Raw genomic sequence first — 19848 nt, forward strand, 5'->3', positions numbered from 1 at the left:
AAAAGCTTGAGAAGCATGAGTTGTGTGGGTTCAGCACTGCCATTGCTTTGCTTCAGTCAGTGCGGAGTGCAGACGTGGCTCCGCATTCATGTGTGTCTGGGGCACTGGATTAACACTGGACAATGGATTTCCTTTCCTGAATTTATGTTGACTGTTTCTGTGACGCTGGTGTAGCAGTAACATTATCATAAATACTGCCACAGTCTTTCCCCAGCCACCCTTGGGTGGCAGGAAGCCTCCAACCACTTAGTGGTTAAAGTGTGAAGTATTGAGTGAAATTGTTATAATTTTATCTGGGTAATGCTGGTTGCCTTCCAAAGCAAGGGCTTGTTCTGTGTCAGTCCATCCCTCCGTGTCTTTCAGTCTTCATCAGCATGGCTCATGTTTTCCACAGCTCACCTAATTAGGCTGTGACCCTGTCCCCCATAGGATCCCATGGAATTACACTGTGCAAAAGTGGGATTTTGGTGCTGATATGTGAAGAGACTGGGACCATATGGCATAAACATCAACTGATATTGTTCGCCATCCGCACTTGCTGCGTGTAATGCAACAAGAATGGCTCCCGGCGGCCACGTGACCGCCTTCCACTCCTTCATTTGGGCTGGGTTGCCTTGCCTTTTTTTTTTTTTTTCTCTCGTTCCTAAAGTTGTGACTTTGTGGAAGGAAGCTCGTAAATAGCCGGCGTGCAGACAGCAGGTAGAATGTCAATGGGATGTCACGGGGAGGCATGTGCGTAACGCAGACATCGGTGCCCGGCCCCGCTTCCTGCGCACCCGCTCGCGGCTGCCCGCAGCCCTACATGTTGCGGAAAGGTAAGACCGTGCGGCACCCCAAAACGCTCCCGGCTCCAGCAGTGACGCGTGCTATGAGTGAGGGTGCTTGATCATCTTAAAAATTTGATTTTAAGGCACAGCGCTTTCCGTAGCAAAGTGAAACAGGCGTGTGGCTGCTGCCCTGGCCGTGACAGCTAACTTGGATTTCAACTCAATGATCCGAGCTGTTTTCTACAGTAGCTTCTTACACGGCTTTGCTTTTCTAATACTGGGGCTCTTACACTTTAAGAGGCATTCCATACCTAATTGTATCCTATTGATTTTCCATGGTTAACCACCCTGTAATAAGCTTCAAAATCTCTGTGAGGAAACCAGAAGCAGAATTGTAGTGATGTTATTTACAACCAGTGGGCAGAGAGTTATTTCTGAAAGTTAAAAGGGGTCAAAACACCAAAATATTTCAAGGGTTGAGTTTGGAAATGTGTTCATTAGCCTGTGAATAGAGTTCCTTAGAGCAGAAAGAAGGAAAGAATCGGAACTGCGTTATTAATGGTATTATTATTGTTTTTATATATCTTAATGGCTTTATATAGATATGTTTAATAACAAATATTAATAATTGATTAGTATGCTAAGACAGATTTTTATTTTCAGAAATAAAACATGGGACATAAATAAGGAAATTTTAATGAAAATCAGCGCTTCTTTGGTGTGTTTTGTTTTTAAGTCAGCGGCGATCACAACTTTCATGGACGTCTTCACCCGGAAACAAAACTGAATCTGAGTCTGAGGGTTATGAGATTAAAAGATAATGGGTAGCACACGCTGTAATGTAGACTATGCAAGGCAGCAGGATGAATTAAAACCTGATTCACCTTAGTCCTACACATACAGATCACAGCTCTAAGCAGGGCACGTGCATTATGGTAAACAACAACAACAACAACAAAACAGAAAAAAAGAGCAAGCAAAAATGAATGGAAATAGTGCCCTGCTGAGCAAGAGAGCAGTGGCTGCCCATCTGCACTGACCCTTTGGTCAGCAGGGCTGGACAAATAGCCAGCTGAATGGAGAGGACGGGTTAATATCTTCACACTTTTTCTGTTCTCACAGCTGCCGCATGTGCTGCTCCAAAACCTGATAGTTTTCATCAAAAAATGATTCTTATTTTCCTTCTTAGTGTACTAATCAATTTTACCGTGTAGCGCTCGGGATGCATTAAATGTCAGTTACTACTAATTAATGCTGAAGGCAGGCAAAAAGGGAGAATAAAGCAAGTGACATTACTTAACATAAAATGCCTATCCCAATTTTGTTTCCTTTGCAGGCAGCTCTTTTGGTCCCCGCTCAAGGTTTGAGCGCTGGCCTGTTTTATGTTCTGTTGCAGAGGGCTGTGATTGAGTGGCAGTTTATTATTCAAGACAACAAATTTAACTTTTCAAAGCCAAAGGGCTCCAGCAGCTCTGGCACGGGCTGCATCCTGCCAGGAGGGACGCACTTAGGTCAGATTCATACCAACTGTTGTGTTTTAATATAAGGCAAGTATCCATGTATCTTTCAAGATTCTTGTTCAAATTTCTCTAGCACAGAAATGTGGGTTTGTTGAAGGAAAAGCGAGTGATGTCCATAGTGTCCATTTCACTGATAGTGAAAGCTTCTAGGCCAAAATGCACTGCGTATTCCTTGCGTGTAACGGTATGAATATTATGGCCTAGTATTGAAATCTGATTTCAAAAGCCTCAAGAAAAAAGAACATTTTTCTTCGATGTTTTATGTTTCAATTAAATATAACTGAAAAGAGATGTGGGAGCAGTGCTCTTGCTGCACGGAGATCGGCAAGGCTTTGCAGCCCGCTCGGTCCCAGCTGGGTGAGGTCTGCGTTGCCCGACCCGCGCGCTCCTTGCCGCCGTGCCCAGTGACACATACCATATAACAGCTTTAGAGGAGGCAGTGATATCGATTAATTACAAAATGATGACTTAGTTAATTACATTCCTGATGACTTCCAGTCACAGGCAGTGCTTCTCAGCTGGCCCAGGGTGCGAGGAGAGGAGCTCAGATGTGCGCGTGGCTTCTGCCGCCTGCACTGCTAGCATTGGGAGCGTCCTCCAGTGCTGTCCTCGAGGATTAATTTACTAACACAGTATTTCATTGGACTTCTCAAATATGTCATTGGAGTTAATACTGCAAGGTAAATGGATAAAACATGTAATCTATAATATTCTATTTTTTTCTACAAATGACAGTCCTTTCCCCGAGCACAAATGAAACTGCGTAGAAATAAAAAATTGTTCTTAGAACTTCAGCATTTTGCAGCTGTATGTCATTTTCCTGTCTACAAACTGAAGGTATTACTTCTGTAAAAGGGCTTTTATATTGTCTTCTATTACTGTGAAATAGATAGGCTTTATTCAGATGAGGAATTATCTGTCTACCACGGTACGCTTTCTACTTTCAACATGCAAATGGGAACTGCTGTGCTTCCAAGCACTGCAAGATAGTGAGATGCTCAGAATCATCGTTTCCGTAGTGGTTAACAATGCCATGTGGAAAACACATTGGCAGAAAGTGTGGTGAGATATTACAGTAATATCTTTTCTAAGAACTACTATACGTCAAGAACTATCTTCCAGTTGGGCATTTCTCCTTGTGTAAAAAACCTTTGAAGGGTTTCTGACTTTAATTCTAGTAGCTTATTTTGTTTTTAGACTGCATTTTCCTTTTTTACCTTTGATTATGATGAGTTTTTCAGGTCATTTCTGCTGTTTGCAGGGCCAGCTAGGAGAACTGAGCTGCAGCAGAGCTGTTGCCCCTAGCTCAAGCACTTCTGCTGGGGCCGCTCACCCCAATACCAAGCTCTGTGTTTGCTATAATGCCTGTCCCAACCTCCCTGCTGTCCCCGTTTTACATTACTACCTTTTCTCTTGGTTTTTTGTTTTTTTTTTTTTCACTCCCTGACCCTCGATCTCTAGCAAGCTCCTGGCTCTGCTCATCTGTTCCCTTGGGCATGGCACAAGTGCTGGCACAGCAATATTATGGGGACCCTTAGAACCCCTCCTTATGGGAGCACAGCTGAGAGCATCTACCTGGCACAGGGACCTTGCTCTATCGAGGGATTTGGAGCTCTGATCTGGTGCTAAGGCTATTTCTGGCAATTTTTAGTGCACATTTAAAATACAATTTTTAAATATGTTCCTTTAAGTTCAGTAAACAAAGAACTGTTTCCTTGGGAAGCATTTGCAGATAGATGGCTGCAGTACAGCGACATGAGTTTGTCTGGCAGTGTACAGGAGCACTGTGTGCGCGCTAATCCTTAGAGACCTTGACATGTCATCAGAACCAAAAAGCATTTAAATGTCCTGGAACGGGACATTTAAACAGCAACTTCAGCAGCTTCTGAAAATCCTTCCCCGTAACCTTGGGTTCAGGTGGTGTATTTGCTGGTTATGTCCTTTATTTGAAAGCAGTTGAACTTTGCTTAATTAAATATTTATGGAGACATGCATTGCAGGAGGGAAAGCAGAAACAAGTGTAATAAACAATCTGGACTTCCATGCAAATAAGAAATGTATTTCCATTGTAAAAAGTATACTGAAAAAACAGTACACAGTAACAGGGAGGGGAGGTGCGAAGACCACTAGAAAATTCACGGATACCTGATTCTTCTAATGCTGCAAGTGAGAATTGCTGTCTATGGCATTGGCTTTGGCATTTGGAAATGGCTAAGCCAATAAAAACAAATGTTACTGAAAAGAAAACAAAACATGTAAGTGTGTTTCAATCAGCAGTACAAAATATCTCTGCCAGAACCGCAGGAATCAATAATAAGAAATCTCACTGTGGATTGATCCAGACTTTCACTCTCGCAGCTCTAAATAAGACAGACCAGTACTTTTATTATTGTTGTTGTTTTAGATTTATTTTTAGCAGAAAAGAATGTGGTCTCTTCAGCACACAAGCAGATTAGCAAGGTGGAGGACATGTCCATAGAGTAATAATGTTCAGAGGAAAAATGGAGAGGTGCATCATGGTTCCCTTCTTAGGAACTGCCCTTAGTCTATTTGACACTTTCATTGATGACTTGGGTGAAAAAAGCATCCATTAAATCTACAGCTAGTGCCAAGAGGAGAGGATTTACAAGTGCTTTGGAGGCAGCATAGGAATCCAAAGTAATCCTGACAAACCGGATCTGGCATAACCTGGGTGCAATATTGATGAGGGCAATGTGAAATGGTGACAAAAAAATCCATTGGACAATCAAAAATGGAAGGGTCTGATCTGGCCATCCCTGTGGAAAGTCAGAGCAGCGTGGCGTTGAGGGATCCTTCCCAACCAACCAACCCTTCTCTGGTTTGCCTAGGGGCAAGAACTTCAGGAAAGGGGTTGGGTTGTGCTGCTGAGAAGGAAAGCAGTTGGGCATTACAAACAAATGCGATGTGTGAGATGTACAGAAAAAGGAGACTGGAGAAGCCCCAGCAAGGCAGGTTCCTAAAAGCAGATTAAATGAATACATTAGGAGTCGCTGAGTTGAGCTTGATGCCACCTCAGAGTTAGTCCAGCCATACTCCTAGCATCACTTCCAGCTTTGCATCTGTGATCGCTGTCGTTATCTGAGAGGTAGCTGCTGTGTTTGCCCCAGGTCTTGTTGCTTTGCTAGTGAAACTGATTTTTCTGCATATAAAGAAAGGCAAATAATGTTTTGTGTGCAAGTTTCAAGTGAGCGCAAAGGACTCTTGGTAGGAGTCAGGCATTTAATTCCCCTCACCTTCATAAACCTTGAGCATAGCAGCTCTGTGAAAACATTTTACATTTCGTCTTCCAGCTAACTGTTGAGTTGGGTGTTTGTCCGGATAATAGAGTTTACTATTGCCAAAAATATGCAAAACTCTCTTGGCAAAGTACATGTATACTTTGGCTGGAGTTTTACACAGTCCCTTAGTAGTATAATAGAGGGCTTTAAATATCGTTATTTGGGATAAGAACGGTTTTACTTGCAGCTTATAAACATATTAAAGTGGCTTAAGGCTTTTAGTGCTCCTCGTCATTAGCTGAACTTACTCCGAAATATGATTTTTTTTTTTTTTTTTTTGATCAGTTCTAACCAAAACTCAGCCAAAAAATAAGTTCTGCTGCAGATGGTGACAGAGCTCAAATGATGAAAGTGGAGAGTTGTCCCACTCTCAGCAGACTTCCTCATCTTTTCTGACCAGGAAAGTCATTTCACTAAAAAACAAAGGAAATATTTCTTGTGGAGATGCAGAGAAAGAAAACAGTCATTTGTTACAGCCAGCTGCAATCTGTACTACAGGAAAAGGGTTGTGGCCATTTTTAACCAGTGCAACAGCCTTCATTGGGCTGTAAGTGCTGCTTTTGTTCAACAAGCAAAAATGAACGTAAAACCCATATTCTTAAAGAGATCAGCAAAACAACATGACGTAAAACATCGCTATAATAATTATTTATTCTGATTTCTAACGTATGCTTTTGAGATGGCTGAGCTTGGTCTTTTCTTCTACCAGCATTTGAAATGCAGCTTTGCAGTTCTGTTGAATTTAGGCGGCCAAATTCTGTCCTGGCATACAAACACATGCTCTCCCTGAGGTGCTGACAAAAAATGCATTTTTTAATTTGAAAGTGGTTGTACCTCTAATGTCTTTTCAGTTTCATCTACACAGAATGTGATTTGTTCATCTCCAGTTTTTTTGTTTCGCTTTTAGTGCAGCAGCAACTGCTTTGGATGAGTTTTGAGAAGGCGGTCCTGTGCTGCTTGAATAAATGACACATTATAGGGAAGGAAGGGATATTCACGCTTCTGCATAACACTGTATTGTTGCTTTTGTGCTCGGATAATCAGAAAATGGTTCTCTTTGCTGTGTTCAAGGGCACTGAATTAAAAATTGTAAGTTTTCTGTTAGGAAAATTGATTCAGAAACACTTTAAATAGATAGAAAACGGCATGCTGTTACAAGTGGTCAGAAATGTAGTGCGGGTTATTGAAGAGCAGTTGTACATCTGGCCTCCTTAGATGTCTTCGGATCCTTGGCTACTTTAGTTCTGAAATAGGCACAGTAGTACGAAGGCCTTGAGAAAAGTACATTTTTCAAAACATTGCATAGTGAAAATAATAACAAATTTCCTTCAGAGATTTTGACGAGTGTGTATAGCTGTACGTAAAGGCAGAAGGGTTGTGGGGCAAGGGATACAGAATCTTAGAAGTTGTGCAAGATTCACAGCAGTGAATTAATTTGTTTTGGAAGACTTCAAATTAATTCCCTATTCAGCACTTCAAATATTTCTGGATAGAAATAATTTCTAAATAAGAAGCTGAGACCATAACTTCAGTAGTTTTGTTTGGTGTTTTTTTGTTTTTTTTTTTTAAATTTATTTCCTAGTTCTTAGAGGTGCCCGGCAGCACTTAAAAACCCTGAATTTTGTCACTTGGGAATGATGTTCCAGCTGGTTGGCCAGTTGTGATCGATGTGTTCTGGGCTCAGCCTTTTCATTGCTCTTGCGGACAGGATTACTCCAATAATCCAGCAGTCTGGATGCTTTACCTCCGACCCTCTGTGCTCATCAATGCTCTTGGATGCTAAAAGCATAATAAGGATTATGAGGGTAGCAGATGGATAGAATTGATTTATAGCAATATGGCCTTGCCAGTGCTTGCAATTTCGTTACAACTATTGCAGCAGGTGATGTACATCTTCAATTCCCAGCTCCCAGAGCTGGGCAAGAACTCACTTGGTGCATGGCTTTCGGCTAACCTTTTATATTGCTGATCTTACAAAGAGGAGTGTTTTGCAAGGAGGATAGAGCTGACTTTGGCCACTGCGGGCTTAGTGAGGAGCAAGGTTTGTTTAGCAGCAGCCCCCACCCCGAGCAGCCAGGGCCTGTGTGTCAGTAACCTGAGGACAAGCCGGGGTGGGAGCTGTGTGTGTACGAGAGGCGAATGGCCCCATGAAATGCCAAAGCCAAACACCATCTTCACATTGGGTTTTTCAGTTTTTGGTGAGTTAGTAAAACTGCAGTGGGATGATGTGGGTGTTATTGAGTGTGTAAATACAGTGATTCTATAACAGAAAGAGGGGAAGAAATTTTAAAAGCTGTGCGTGGCAGTCCTCCACGCCTCTTACAGCTTGTATTTTATAACGTAACAGAAATCCTTAAATTTGGGCGCTGCTCTAAGAGATGCTCTATACACAACTGTCTTCCTGACCTCCCATCTGCACATCTGCTTTTCCCACTGCCCCACAAGCATGCCCTTCCTTCTTTGGCTTGATTAGATGCTAAAATATTCTGTTTCTGCTGTGGGAGGATAAAGCATGCAACTGAAGTACCCTGAAATCTGGAAATGCAAACCAGACAGCTGAAGCCAGGGCCATTCCCAAAACTAGGAGTACATGGGAATTACCCTTCTTGCTAACTCTGTCTGTCCGTGAGAGGCTGGGGGGGGCTGCAAGCTTCTCCTTCCAGCATTAGTTTTCTCCCAGGTGAGGTGGCTCCTGACAGCCCCCAGCTGCCCACCACCAGCCTGCAGGGTTGGGGCAGAAGCTTGTAAGCCAGGGTACTCTGGCAGTGACTGCATGCATGCTGGGATCAGACAAAGTACAAGCTGTGCAACTCAGGGGCTTGCAGGAGTATTGGATTGGATTCACAGGGAGGGACCCATGCCCATGTCCAGCAGGCAGCCAACAGAGGGCTTGCAGCACAGCACAATTAGTCTGCTGGGAACAGCAGTCCTCTGCAGCTTCTGAGCCTGAAAGCATTACATGCTGTCTGCTGACTTCTCTTTTTATTTTAGGACCACCGGGCAGTTTATATTTGCATGCTCTATAAAGCTTTTAAAAACAGTTTTACAGCTTGCTTAATGTACAGAAGTTCCAAGCAGCTATAAAATTAAACGGTAGCTGTGAGCGCAGTGAGTCCCATGCAGTGCAGATGCTGGTGACACAGTACAGGGTCACTCTGCATTCCCAGGCAGTGACAGCAGTATGCATGCTGTGCTGATGTGGGATCCTCTGCTTGCTAAGCCCCATGCACTCCATGGGGCTTCTCAGCAGCTTCGGGGGGCCCTCAGCACCCTGCATGCTGGGATTCCCCCAGCCTCCCTCTTGTTTTGGCTGTACTTCCACCCCAACTTTCATCTGTGGTCAGATTTATAGGAAACCTTACTATAAATGTGATTCAGAGATAGGGATGGAAGCCATGCAGGAAAACAAAAGGCACCTCAGTGCAGAAGTGTGCTGGTGTCAGCTTGTGCTGACAGCAAGTCTCGTCATTACATAACGATGCACTTACCCAAACGGCATTTTGTATTTTTGGAGACAGATGTGCCTTGCAGTTGCTGGTGGAAGTGAAATGTTAAACACGAAACCCATTCATTTTCTCTTAGTCATACTTTGGATTTAAGCAGATGTTTTCCTAATTTGTGGTTTTCAAATGTAGCATGCTGACAAGACATTTATCATTAGCTACAACTTCATCCATGCAGTTGAGCAAATTGGCTGATTATTAACAGTGAGTGCTGCATGGCGGTTGATGCGTAGCCCCTGCTGCTTTGAAAGGCCTAAATCGAAACTCTAAATACAGTTTTACAATATAAATTAATTGAGCTTTGGACTGCATCCCTTCTACTCGAGTGCTCTCTACTCTCATTTTCAGGGCCAGCAGCCGTCTGTAGTGTGTTGAGTTGTTGTGCCATCTGTGATCAAAGGCTCCTGTGGGTGGAAGAAGTGATGGTTAACATTTTTCTGATGGGGGCATGAAAATGGCTGCTGGTATCCAGCGTGACATGCAGAAAGAGCATGGCCATGGGATGGTGTATGTACACATGCACCAGGCTGGCTCTGCCACTGGTGATGCTGGAAGTAGAAGGATGCAGGGGGCAGGAAAAGCAGGGTGGGCACAGCATTGCCTGATATTTATTTTATAAGATTTCATTTGCTTATATAGATTTGTTAGACTTAACACATTTGGGATGATTTTTTCCTCCCATTTAATGTTTGCAGTGTTTCATATGATGAGAGCAGGGGTGGTGGGGTGTGAGCAAAGGTGCTTTCCAATGCTAGGACCCGCCATACACCTCAATGTGTCGTCTCCTATATTCTTAGTTCTGAAATTCAAGCAGGCAACTTAGTTACTGTGTATTTACCCCACATGTATGGCTTAATGGAGAACACTCCATGCACCTGTAATTTCTAGATAGTATAAAGAAGACCTTGATTTTCAGCAGCTTACGCTGCGGAAATTTGCTTTACATTCCAGTTGTTCTTACCAGGTTGGTTTTACAATTCCATCTGATGTCCCTTTCTTCACTTCCTCCTGCTCTGTGGGAAAAGGTGGTGCTGGTCCCCCCAAACATCACGGTAACACCACAACGTGCGCCAGAGCAGGAAGGGCAAAGGTTGCATAAAACAATGAGAAAACAGAGATTTGGGGATGCTCTTGTGTTGTCCCTTCTCCTGATCTGCTTTATGACTATGAATTAAGTGGAAACTTAAAATGAGCTGAAGGCCTGATCCAGAGGGTCTGTGAGGGGTGAAATGAGGATTTTCAAGAGAGGTCTCTGATGTGCTTGTCTCCCTCAAAACTTTTTGATTGAAAATGGTATAGCAGCAGAGTTTTAAGCAAAGGTGTTGGATTATGACTGCATTGCTGACCACCACCTTGTTCCCTCTGGGTTTAGATGAGTAAATCTATCACGGTGACGGCTTGTGTCATGCTGGGCTGTAGCAGGAGATGAGCACAGTCAGATTTCGAGTGAATTCAGCTAACCCGATCCCGATCCTTTGCAGCGCTGCCAAGCTCCTGGAGAAGAGCCCGTTCTCCGTCAGTGCCCCGAGCCCCCTGCTCCCCTCTCCGGCCAGCCTGCAGCTGGCCCAGCTCCAGGCACAGCTCACACTGCACAGGCTGAAGTTGGCTCAGACCGCCGTCACCAACAACCCGGCTGCCGCCACGGTCCTCAACCAGGTGCTCTCCAAAGTGGCCATGTCCCAGCCGCTCTTCAATCAGCTGAGGCACCCCTCTGTGATGGGTGCTTCTCCAGGACACGCTGCAGGTGGCCCTCCGCCAGGGCCTGGCATTGCAAGCACAAGGTTCTCCTCCGGCGGCATCGCCTTTCCCGCACAGAGCGCGGGGGGCAGCCTGGGGCCCATGCAGGCCCAGGCCCCCAACGCCATCGTCATGAGTCCCTTTGGAGGCGTCATGGCTCCCACCTCCAGCCAGCAGCCCGTGGTCGTTGGACTCAACAAGGTGGGCCCCTCCACCGCTGCCGCTGCCGGAGGCTTTTATGAGTACAGCAAGCAAAATGTCACCACCCCGCAGGCCTACACCTCGGAAGGGGATCAGCCCGGCTTCCCTTCAGCGGTTGGGGCTCGCTATGAGGGGCCCTTTGGCCCCGCCGGCCCGCTGAAGCACGACTCTCCAGCAGGGTTCCAGAAAGATGCCTATGGGGCAGCGCCCGCCTTCCCCGGCGACCCACACACCGGTACTCATCCAAAAGGAGATCCCAGCCCCATCTTACATGGCACAGGTACAAGCAACCAGTGGGAAAATATCCCGAATTTCTCCAGCCAAAACAAGTCTGACCTCCTGCCCAGTGACAGCATGTGGCCATCAGCAAGCCAGCAGCCGTATGAAATAAGAAACGAGCTGTACAACCCTGAAGAACCGACACCTGACACAAAGTTTAGCACGGCCGCTGCCCCGGCATTCGGCAGGCTCAACAATAGCAAGCAGAGCTTCAGCAGCCCCCGGCTGAGGCAGAATGAGGAGCTGAGCGCCGGTGCACCCGACCTGCCCATGAGGTCACTGCAGCCCCACGAGCTGAACGACCTTCATGGTGTGGCTCCCCTCCACTTCCCCCACGTCTGCTCCCTCTGCGACAAGAAGATCTTTGATCTGAAGGTGAGTGATTTTAACGCTCCCAGGGGCACCTGTGGCTTTCAAAGGGGTTTCCCTGTCTGTCACTTGATTTTTCTGTCTACCTGTCCTGCATAGTCTGTCAGCCAGGTCAGGCTCTATCACAGAGAGAAACAGAGTTTTGTAGGGCTTGTAGCACTGTAAATCTGGTCTGTGGAAACTGCTGGGCTTTCAAGATCTGTTTTTGTACCGCATTGCGCTGTGAAAATGTGGAGAGCGGTGTGTGCACAGCAGTCTGCCGCTGGGAGGCTGTGGTCCTGGCGTCAGAAATGCCAGATCCAGACACGCATCATTCCCATCTCTGATGGGTGTGAATCAGGGAGAGGAGGAGCTTGAACCTGATCCTCCCTCCTCCAGCCAGTATTGTAACTGCACATCTGCAGTTTCATTTGGCTATCTCTGTTTCTGATCCCAAAGCCTTCCTGATAGAAGCTTTGTGGAAAGTCGCTTGAACAAAATAGCACTTTTCCATAAAATGACTTTGATAATTTCTTTGTTGGGGTGTCCTCCACCTTCCAGTAACTCAAAGAAAAGAATTAGGACTCATTGTCCTAGTGGCTTTGGCCTGGAAGAAAGATGCTACCCAGCATAAGGGGTGCAGACCAGATCTATGCACCAGATCTTATCTGCTGTGGGCCCTAACAGCTTTTCTTGACCACATTCATACTGTCAAAAGACCCCGAAATTGAAACTCAACCTTGAGGAGAAACTTGCCTGTTGTATAGAAATTCTGTGTTGCAAGATCATGGTATATAGGTCAGCTCTGGAGAGAGCCACTGTGGGGTTGTTCTGCCCTCTAGGTGAGCTCTGTTCCACTGGTCCTTGTGGCCTTTTCCATCACACTGCAGGACCAGCACCTCACTGCAATGGCACGTGTTTTCGTGCCAGTGGTAGCCTGACAAAAATATTGTAACAGCATGAGTATACAAAGGAATGTAGCCAGCAACTGAAATAGTACCTGATACATACATGCCCTGTGGCTTTGGGAGATTTGAATATATTTGCTCTTTCATGTTTCCCTTTTATTCTTTGAGCAGCTGCTTGCAAGAGGTTTTTCTATGACTACTGCAGCTACAGGAGTGGTCTGAACTCACCCCCACCTAGGGCATGCTGGGCATGTGTGTTTTTCATTAAACATTTTATAAGAATGGCGTAATTACAGTGAGCTTCAGTTGGTCTGTTTATTAATGTTTAATATAGTGCCTTATTTTGTCCGTAGAAATGTAAAAAGCTGAATGCACTTCTCTTGCAAAGGTGTTCATCTACTGAAATGAACTATCTTTGCTGCCATGTGTGATGAGCACCCTTGTTATGGACATTGCAGGAGCTGAGGATGCTCAGAGCCTTTCAGGACGAGCTTTTCAAAATAAATTACCTGATTTAATAGAAATAAACGTGTAGAATTTAAAAACTAATTCAGGGAAGCTATCCATGTTAAGTAACTGGTAACTGAGTCTACAAATAACAAATCAGTAAATGCTTTGGAGAAAAGAACGCTTGGCTCCAGTATCATACAGTTAGATCTTCAGCATCTCAGCTTTAGAATAAGGTAAACTGAACGGAGAAGCAATTTTTCAGAAATTTGTCTTAAGATTTTTCCTGTTCTCATTGTCTCTTTGTTTCAACATAGGACTGGGATCAGCACGTAAAGGGAACTCTTCACATCCAAAAATGTATGGCTTTTTCAGATAAGTAAGTATTATTTCAGAGATGCTTTTCCAATTGAATTTCTAATAAAGCATCCCTTACTACAATGGGTTTATACCAGGAATTTACAATCTAATAATTAGGCTTTAATATTTATGACACGTTATGCATGCTCCTAAAGTTGTTTCTTTCTTTTCCAGCACTGGTATCCGGTGTGTGTTAAGTTCAGCAGATGGAACATTGCATTTATCACCAAATAATGCAGCAGTTTTCAATCCATCTAGTATTGAAGGTGAATGGTTGCATGTACAATAATTAAAAAACTATTTTTAATGAAAGGGGATTTCTTTGGGGAGAGGTGGGCATTTCAAATGACATATGATACAAGCTTCCAGGGAAAATAGTTTTTAGGCATCATATGCAGAAAAACTTAAAAGACAACCTGCCTTTCAAAATAGGAATTTATTTTTCTTTCCAACAAGTAGTTGTTTCCACAGTACAATGAAGCAATGGTGTTAAAATGATGAAATTAATTGTTACCTAAATGGGGCATTGCTTATTGAGTCAAGATAATAATATGAATCAAGATTTTCACAAAATTGTGTAATCCATTATTTAGATTATCCACCAAATGTCGGCTCATCTTTTATCACTACGTCAGCAAGATCCTTTGGCCAGCCAGGTGCTACATTTCCTTCTCTTCCATCAGGGGTAAGAGTGAGTATTTAAGAAATTGGTTTCCTTGCAGAGATTCTTGCAGAAACCACTTCTACGTAATGGAATTAAAAATCTGTCATTTTAAGACTTCCTTTTAAGCAATGATGGGAACGCTCAGTCCATCATTTAAATTTACCTGCAGCTCTTTTATGCTTTTGATTTTGATCAAAACAAATGTAGATGTAGTTCTTTTGGTGTTTTTTGTATTTGTTTGTTTGTTTGTTTTTTTGTTTATTTTCTGTGCTGAAATTGTTTGCTTGTTAGAGTGATCTGGAGAAGGTGGCAGGTTGTTTTGCGTGTATCCTGTGGCTTTCCCCCCCATATTCTGAGCCTTATTGAAGCAGGAAAATCAGCTGAAAAACTGAATTAAGTTTTACTTACTCTAAGTATTGATCCCAGTGAGAGGCCTGCATCTCTTCAGTTATTTGTCTGTAGCAATCACTCTCTGCTGGGGACCTCCTCCCATGTAGCAGTGGTGGAAAGACAGTGGCTGCAGCTCCACTAATGCTTATTCGCTTGGGCGTCTCAGTTCAATTAATTATACTGGACTAGCTTTTTCTTAGTTTATTTTAGTGTACTATTTATATCGCCTGCTGCCACTGGTAACCTTTCAACAAGTTTGCTTCAGTATACATAAACCTTCTGTGGTTTCAGTTTATTATCCTCCCAGTACTCAGGACAGGTCCCAGTTGTGTTCCTCTAGTGTGCACTTGAGTTACCATCCCAATCAGCAGAGTGTCACACACAAAAAAAATCTAACATTAAATGCGGCTTTTAAACTGAGGGAAAAAAGGGTTTTAAAAGAGGGGGAAAAAAGCAAGAAACTGCAAATCATATGCAGAATAAAAATACAAAGACGTTAGGGTTAAACTGAAGCTCAACGTATATGAGAAAGCTATTATTGGAGTTGGAAACATCAAGGAGTAATGCTAGGTTGTTCATAGAATAGCAGCAGTAATCCGGGGGTTCAAGTTTTCACCTTGTTAGCTTTTATGTACACATCCTGATGTCGGCTCAGGCACTCCAGAAGGACAGGCTGAGCTGTGTCCCTGTTCACATCGCTCCAGCTCACATCGGCATTTCTTACAAAAACATCACCCAGATTTGTGTAATCCAATCAATTTTGTGCTGTGGGGTTTTGCTATGACAGGAGTTGTTGGAAGGGATTTTGGCTTCTGCCTGTCACAGACACCACGTGTGCAGGGCAGCAAAGAGCAGAGCTGCTTGTGATGGCTGCCTCCAAGGTCAAAGGTTGGAGTCGCGGCGGCTGTGGAGGAATGTTCCTTTTCATCATGTCTGTCAACCTCACAACAAATGAAATTACTGCTAATACCAGTATCGTTTCTCCTCAGAATCTGTCACTATTTATCATCTAAGCTGCCTGCAGAAGTCCTTCTGAATGACCTGCAGTGCTAAGAGAGATAAAAGAACCAATAACTTTGGCTTTTCTGGACACTGCAAATCCCCTTTTTCTTCAGAAGCTCAGGAGGTGGTCAGGGAACTATATTAGAGGTGTTAAATTAGAGTTTACCAGCTGTCATTCCCCCACAACTCAGGTGGTTTATAATTTATTATATCTTTGCACAGCAGTATTCACTTTCAACTAAGCTGCTGCCATTTAACTGAGCAGTGGGAGATTATACTTGACCCTGCATGTAATCATAAACAAAGTGTTCAGATTTCTGGGAGAGCTTGATACATGCTCTCTGTCTGCAAATAACTCAGTCCTTCTTCTAAAGGCAAATAGAGCGCTGCCAGCCTTCCCTCAGGCAAGGAAAGCCACTGGCACTGAAGGAGTGGAACTGTTGGTTTCTTATTATCTTTAGGAAAGAGTTATGAAAAGCTCAAGAAATGGATAAAGGATTTGAAAAGTAAGAGATCCCAAAAAATGGGAAGGAAAAAAAAGATGCAATTAAAAATATCTTAATTAGATTGATGCAAGAATATGGCAAACTGCATGAGATGCCCTTCACTGTTATGCAGGAAATAATTTATTCAACCACTTATTTTTTGAACAAACTATTTTTTTAACAGTTGTCCAACTGCGCTGGTAGATCCCTGTAGACGTCAAAGAAAGTTAACATGAAGTCTTACTGAAAATCACATTCTGCACTGGACACACCGTGGCTCCTTTAACTTCCTGAGTGTGGATATAGAAGTTGTATATTCCTTTTCTGGCTGTGTTTTACAGCTCATTTAGTGAACGAATCCAATTTAACTTCAATCAGCTGACAAGAATATTGTCTGGTACAGCTCATCTGATCCCCATATGGGTGTCTGACCACTTTTTAGTCGTGAATTATAGCAGATTTATGACATGACATTTCAATTCAAGCCATTGCCAATTTTGGGGAGGTGGTAACGTCTTAGAGTCATCTGATTTAATGTACTGCTGAGTTCATGTCTGAGCCTGGGCCCTGGAGCCTAGGGAGGGAACAGCTGTCTTTCTAGTCCTGTATATGCTTAACACACCATCTCTTAACAGATCTGACAAAACACAGAGAAGGTGCCAGGTGACATGAGGTGTTCTTGTGCTGTTAGGAAGGTTTCCTTTTTCCCTGCCAGCTGCATATTGTGTTCTCCTGTTGTGTGCTACGTGCTGCCTTGCCAGATGCACTCAGCCATCACTACTTTTCTTTTCAGGTGGAGCTGAGTTGATGCCATGTTTCTTTAGGGTGAAGTTTTTGTTATTTTTGTGATAGAGAAAACACTTTCCTTTTGGACTGTGGCACTTGTTTGATTTGCTTTATGCACCTGAGCAGTCTCTGTGAGCTGAATAGCAGACTGCTGTGTGAGGCAGGCTTGCACTGCAGCAAAAACACACCAGTGGTTAAGGGATGAAGTCTGGAGGGAAGGTAACGGGATGAAGGTGCAAATAAGATAACATTAGCTCTGTAACTTGTGAACTTGCTGACAAGCCAAACATTTGTGATGGCTCTGGTGAATTTGATCCCACAAGATTACATGATTTGCATCTTCTCTTGAATGGCACAATTTTAACTGAAGGTAGAGTTACTTCTTCGATAAAACCCTAACAGCGGAAGTCATAAACAGGGAAGTATTCTGGGAAGACTTAATCCTGTGTGAGCAAGGTTTGCATGTCATTAGCTGAGGTAAATTATATTTCTCTCTCAGTATACTCTGATGTCTGTTTGCATGAGGAGCGCAGACACTGCTTTCCACATCAGGGAGAAAGGCAACTCTTTGGGAACTGCCCCAGCACCCCAGAATAGACTTCCACCTTTGGGAAGTGACTGCTGCATCAACAGCATGTGCCTGTGCCAGTCTAGTTTGGGACCTCTGCCTCTCTGCATGCCCCCTGTGGTCAGCATGCTCTCAAGAGAAATGCGTCTCTGACTATGTGGTGCTGCAAAGAGGGAGGAAAGCAGCAGGTGTTCCAACCTCAGGTACAGCTGGGGTGTTCTCTTGCAGAATGAACACTGTTGTTTTTACCCCCAGCCCAATCTGTTCCATGAGAGCATGAGGAGGGTTTGAATTCAATCCCTGCTATCCTGAACACCTCTACAGTCATTTAAACTGTTTTTTAACATCCATAAATCGTGCAGGGACTGCAGTGAACATCTGCTTGAAAATACTCTTCTTTATAGATGTGTGTGAGCATTGCTGGCAAAGTATTTGTTAAGGGTGTTTTACTCAGTAATATGTGGTGCCCTCATGTGTGGGGAAAGTGCAAGGCCATCAGTGGGACAGGCAGATGCAGAAGGACAGAGTGAAGGCTGCGTGACTTGGCAGAAGAGCCTTGGAGCTGGCTGGTGTAGCAGACAGATACCGTGCCCGCAGTGAGCTTATTGGCACCTCCCCATTGCACCTCTGAGCACTGAGGGGTCTCCAAACTCCTTCTGGTGCTAAGTGCCCAGCCCTCTGCTGGAACGTGCCAGGGCCCCGAAGTCCCTTACTCTCTTAGATTTGATGTGGCAAGTTCCCTTCTGCAGCCATATCACTATTTCTGTTTAAACTAGAGCATCTCTCCTAGTAATCCTCTCCCAGTAATTTAGGGATGGAGACTCCACAGCAAGCCACAGTTCAGTTAAATATATGAATGGGAAAGAAAATTTTTAATTAGGATGGTTTTAATTAAGGATATTTGTCCTTAAAAACAGGTGTGTAGAACAGATCATTTCAGGTTTTTTTTTCTTTTGCAGAAATTAAGATCTTATCTAGTGGCTGGAATATTTAAGGTGTAAACATGGTTTTGAGTGGGACTTTTTTTCCAGTTTCCCCAGAGAAAATCTACATTGGGTCGAGTTGTTCACATCTGCAACCTCCCCGAGGGAAGCTGCACAGAGAACGATGTCATTAACCTGGGCCTTCCGTTTGGGAAGGTCACCAACTATATCCTCATGAAATCCACTAATCAGGTATTGTGCTTTTGAGCCGCTGCTATTGAAGTAAATAGGCAGAAAGCATATTGACACGCTCAATGAGACAGTGCCCATACCTTTTAATCTGCATCACACCGTAGCCTCTGTCTTCAGGGTTATGTCTACCAGTGCTGGTAGGCATGGTAGACTGGAAAATCTCTCACTGGAAATCTCTCATCCATAGCAGACAGTGCAGAATGAAGTAGAATCCATGACAGTGAGCAGTGTTAACATTTCAAAATGCAGTCAGTACACAGTTAAGTTTTTTTTCCCTTGGACAGTTAAACCACTGTTACATCAAGTGGCATTTTTCATGCAAGTAGAAATGCTAGTTAATATAGTTGTTTTATTAGTAGTAGTTCTTTGCTTTATTCTGGCTGCTCACATTCTACTTCTCCTATAGAAGCTCTAGTGAGGAAGTGAGGAAAAGGTGGGGTTTTTTTTGTATATCAGGAAAGATTGGATTCCAATTATTTGTTTTTTTAACCAGCTACTAAAGCTGCATATCAGCTTTCATAGCTATACTGTAAACCGTCATTTTTAGTTAAGAGGCTGAGCAATCACCTTAGTATCCCTATTTCTCTGATACTTTGTTCTGTAATGATGTAGTAGATTTTAAAGCTCTCCCCATCTGTGCTAGGCCTTTCTGGAAATGGCTTACAGTGAAGCAGCACAAGCCATGGTGCAGTACTACAAAGAAAAACCTGCTATGATAAACGATGACAAGTTACTTATTAGGATGTCTAAAAGATACAAGGAGTTGCAGCTGAAGGTAAGATCAGATTCCTGATAAGAATTCATGAGTTTCTATACCTTGTCCATGAGAATACATCTAAATGTCTTTCTGATTGCTGTTTTCTAGTTAATGTTTTAATATTGTGGGAAAAGAAATGAAGAAAGATAAACTAACAAATGATAATGATCTCTTATACTTAACTTTAATTAATTCTTAGATGAGATCCCATTCTCTGGTTCTCTCATAGCACAACTTCAAAAATCCCTTCCAAGCTTCTTCTCCAGTAAGCTGCTGGTTGAACTAAGCAGCCCATGCTGCTCGGTTGAACTAAGGCGTAAAACAATGTGTAAGATAACACATGTCAGCAAAAATAAGGGAGTGCCATCCTTTTGGACAAGCATTGAGCCTAGGGCATTGCTTTTCACTGCTTGCACACTCATAATACAGTCTTCACACTGAGCAGCGATGGCAAGAATAAGCATCATCCTGATTAGCTTTTGTTTCTTGACAGTGACCTAACCTAATATATATATATTTATGTGTGTATATATATATATGTATGTATGTATATATATATGTATGTATGAACATGGGATCAGAACAGATCAATATTTGTTCTTTGGACTTTCTGTAGACTTTCTCTGACACTTCTGATATGTCTAATCTGAGT

At 43.4% G+C, this 19848-nt stretch overlaps 1 protein-coding gene across 4 annotated transcripts in view; it reads left to right on the forward strand.

The window, feature by feature from the left end:
* Positions 1-19848, forward strand: part of RBM20 (RNA binding motif protein 20) — a 90993-nt gene that overhangs the window by 55485 nt on the left and 15660 nt on the right. For 3 of the 4 annotated variants that reach the window (XM_090145496.1, XM_090145493.1, XM_090145495.1), the window contains exons 2-7: positions 10571-11681; positions 13327-13388; positions 13544-13635; positions 13963-14060; positions 18296-18439; positions 19083-19214. In XM_090145496.1, coding sequence (XP_090001622.1) covers positions 10571-11681; positions 13327-13388; positions 13544-13635; positions 13963-14060; positions 18296-18439; positions 19083-19214 — 1639 coding nt within the window. The remainder of the gene's footprint in view (positions 1-10570; positions 11682-13326; positions 13389-13543; positions 13636-13962; positions 14061-18295; positions 18440-19082; positions 19215-19848) is intronic. The other variant, XM_090145494.1, reaches the window with a different exon arrangement.

Source organism: Phasianus colchicus, chromosome 8 (genome assembly GCF_987193195.1).
Source record: "Phasianus colchicus chromosome 8, bPhaCol1.hap1.1, whole genome shotgun sequence".
Classification (NCBI taxonomy): Eukaryota; Metazoa; Chordata; class Aves; order Galliformes; family Phasianidae; genus Phasianus; species Phasianus colchicus.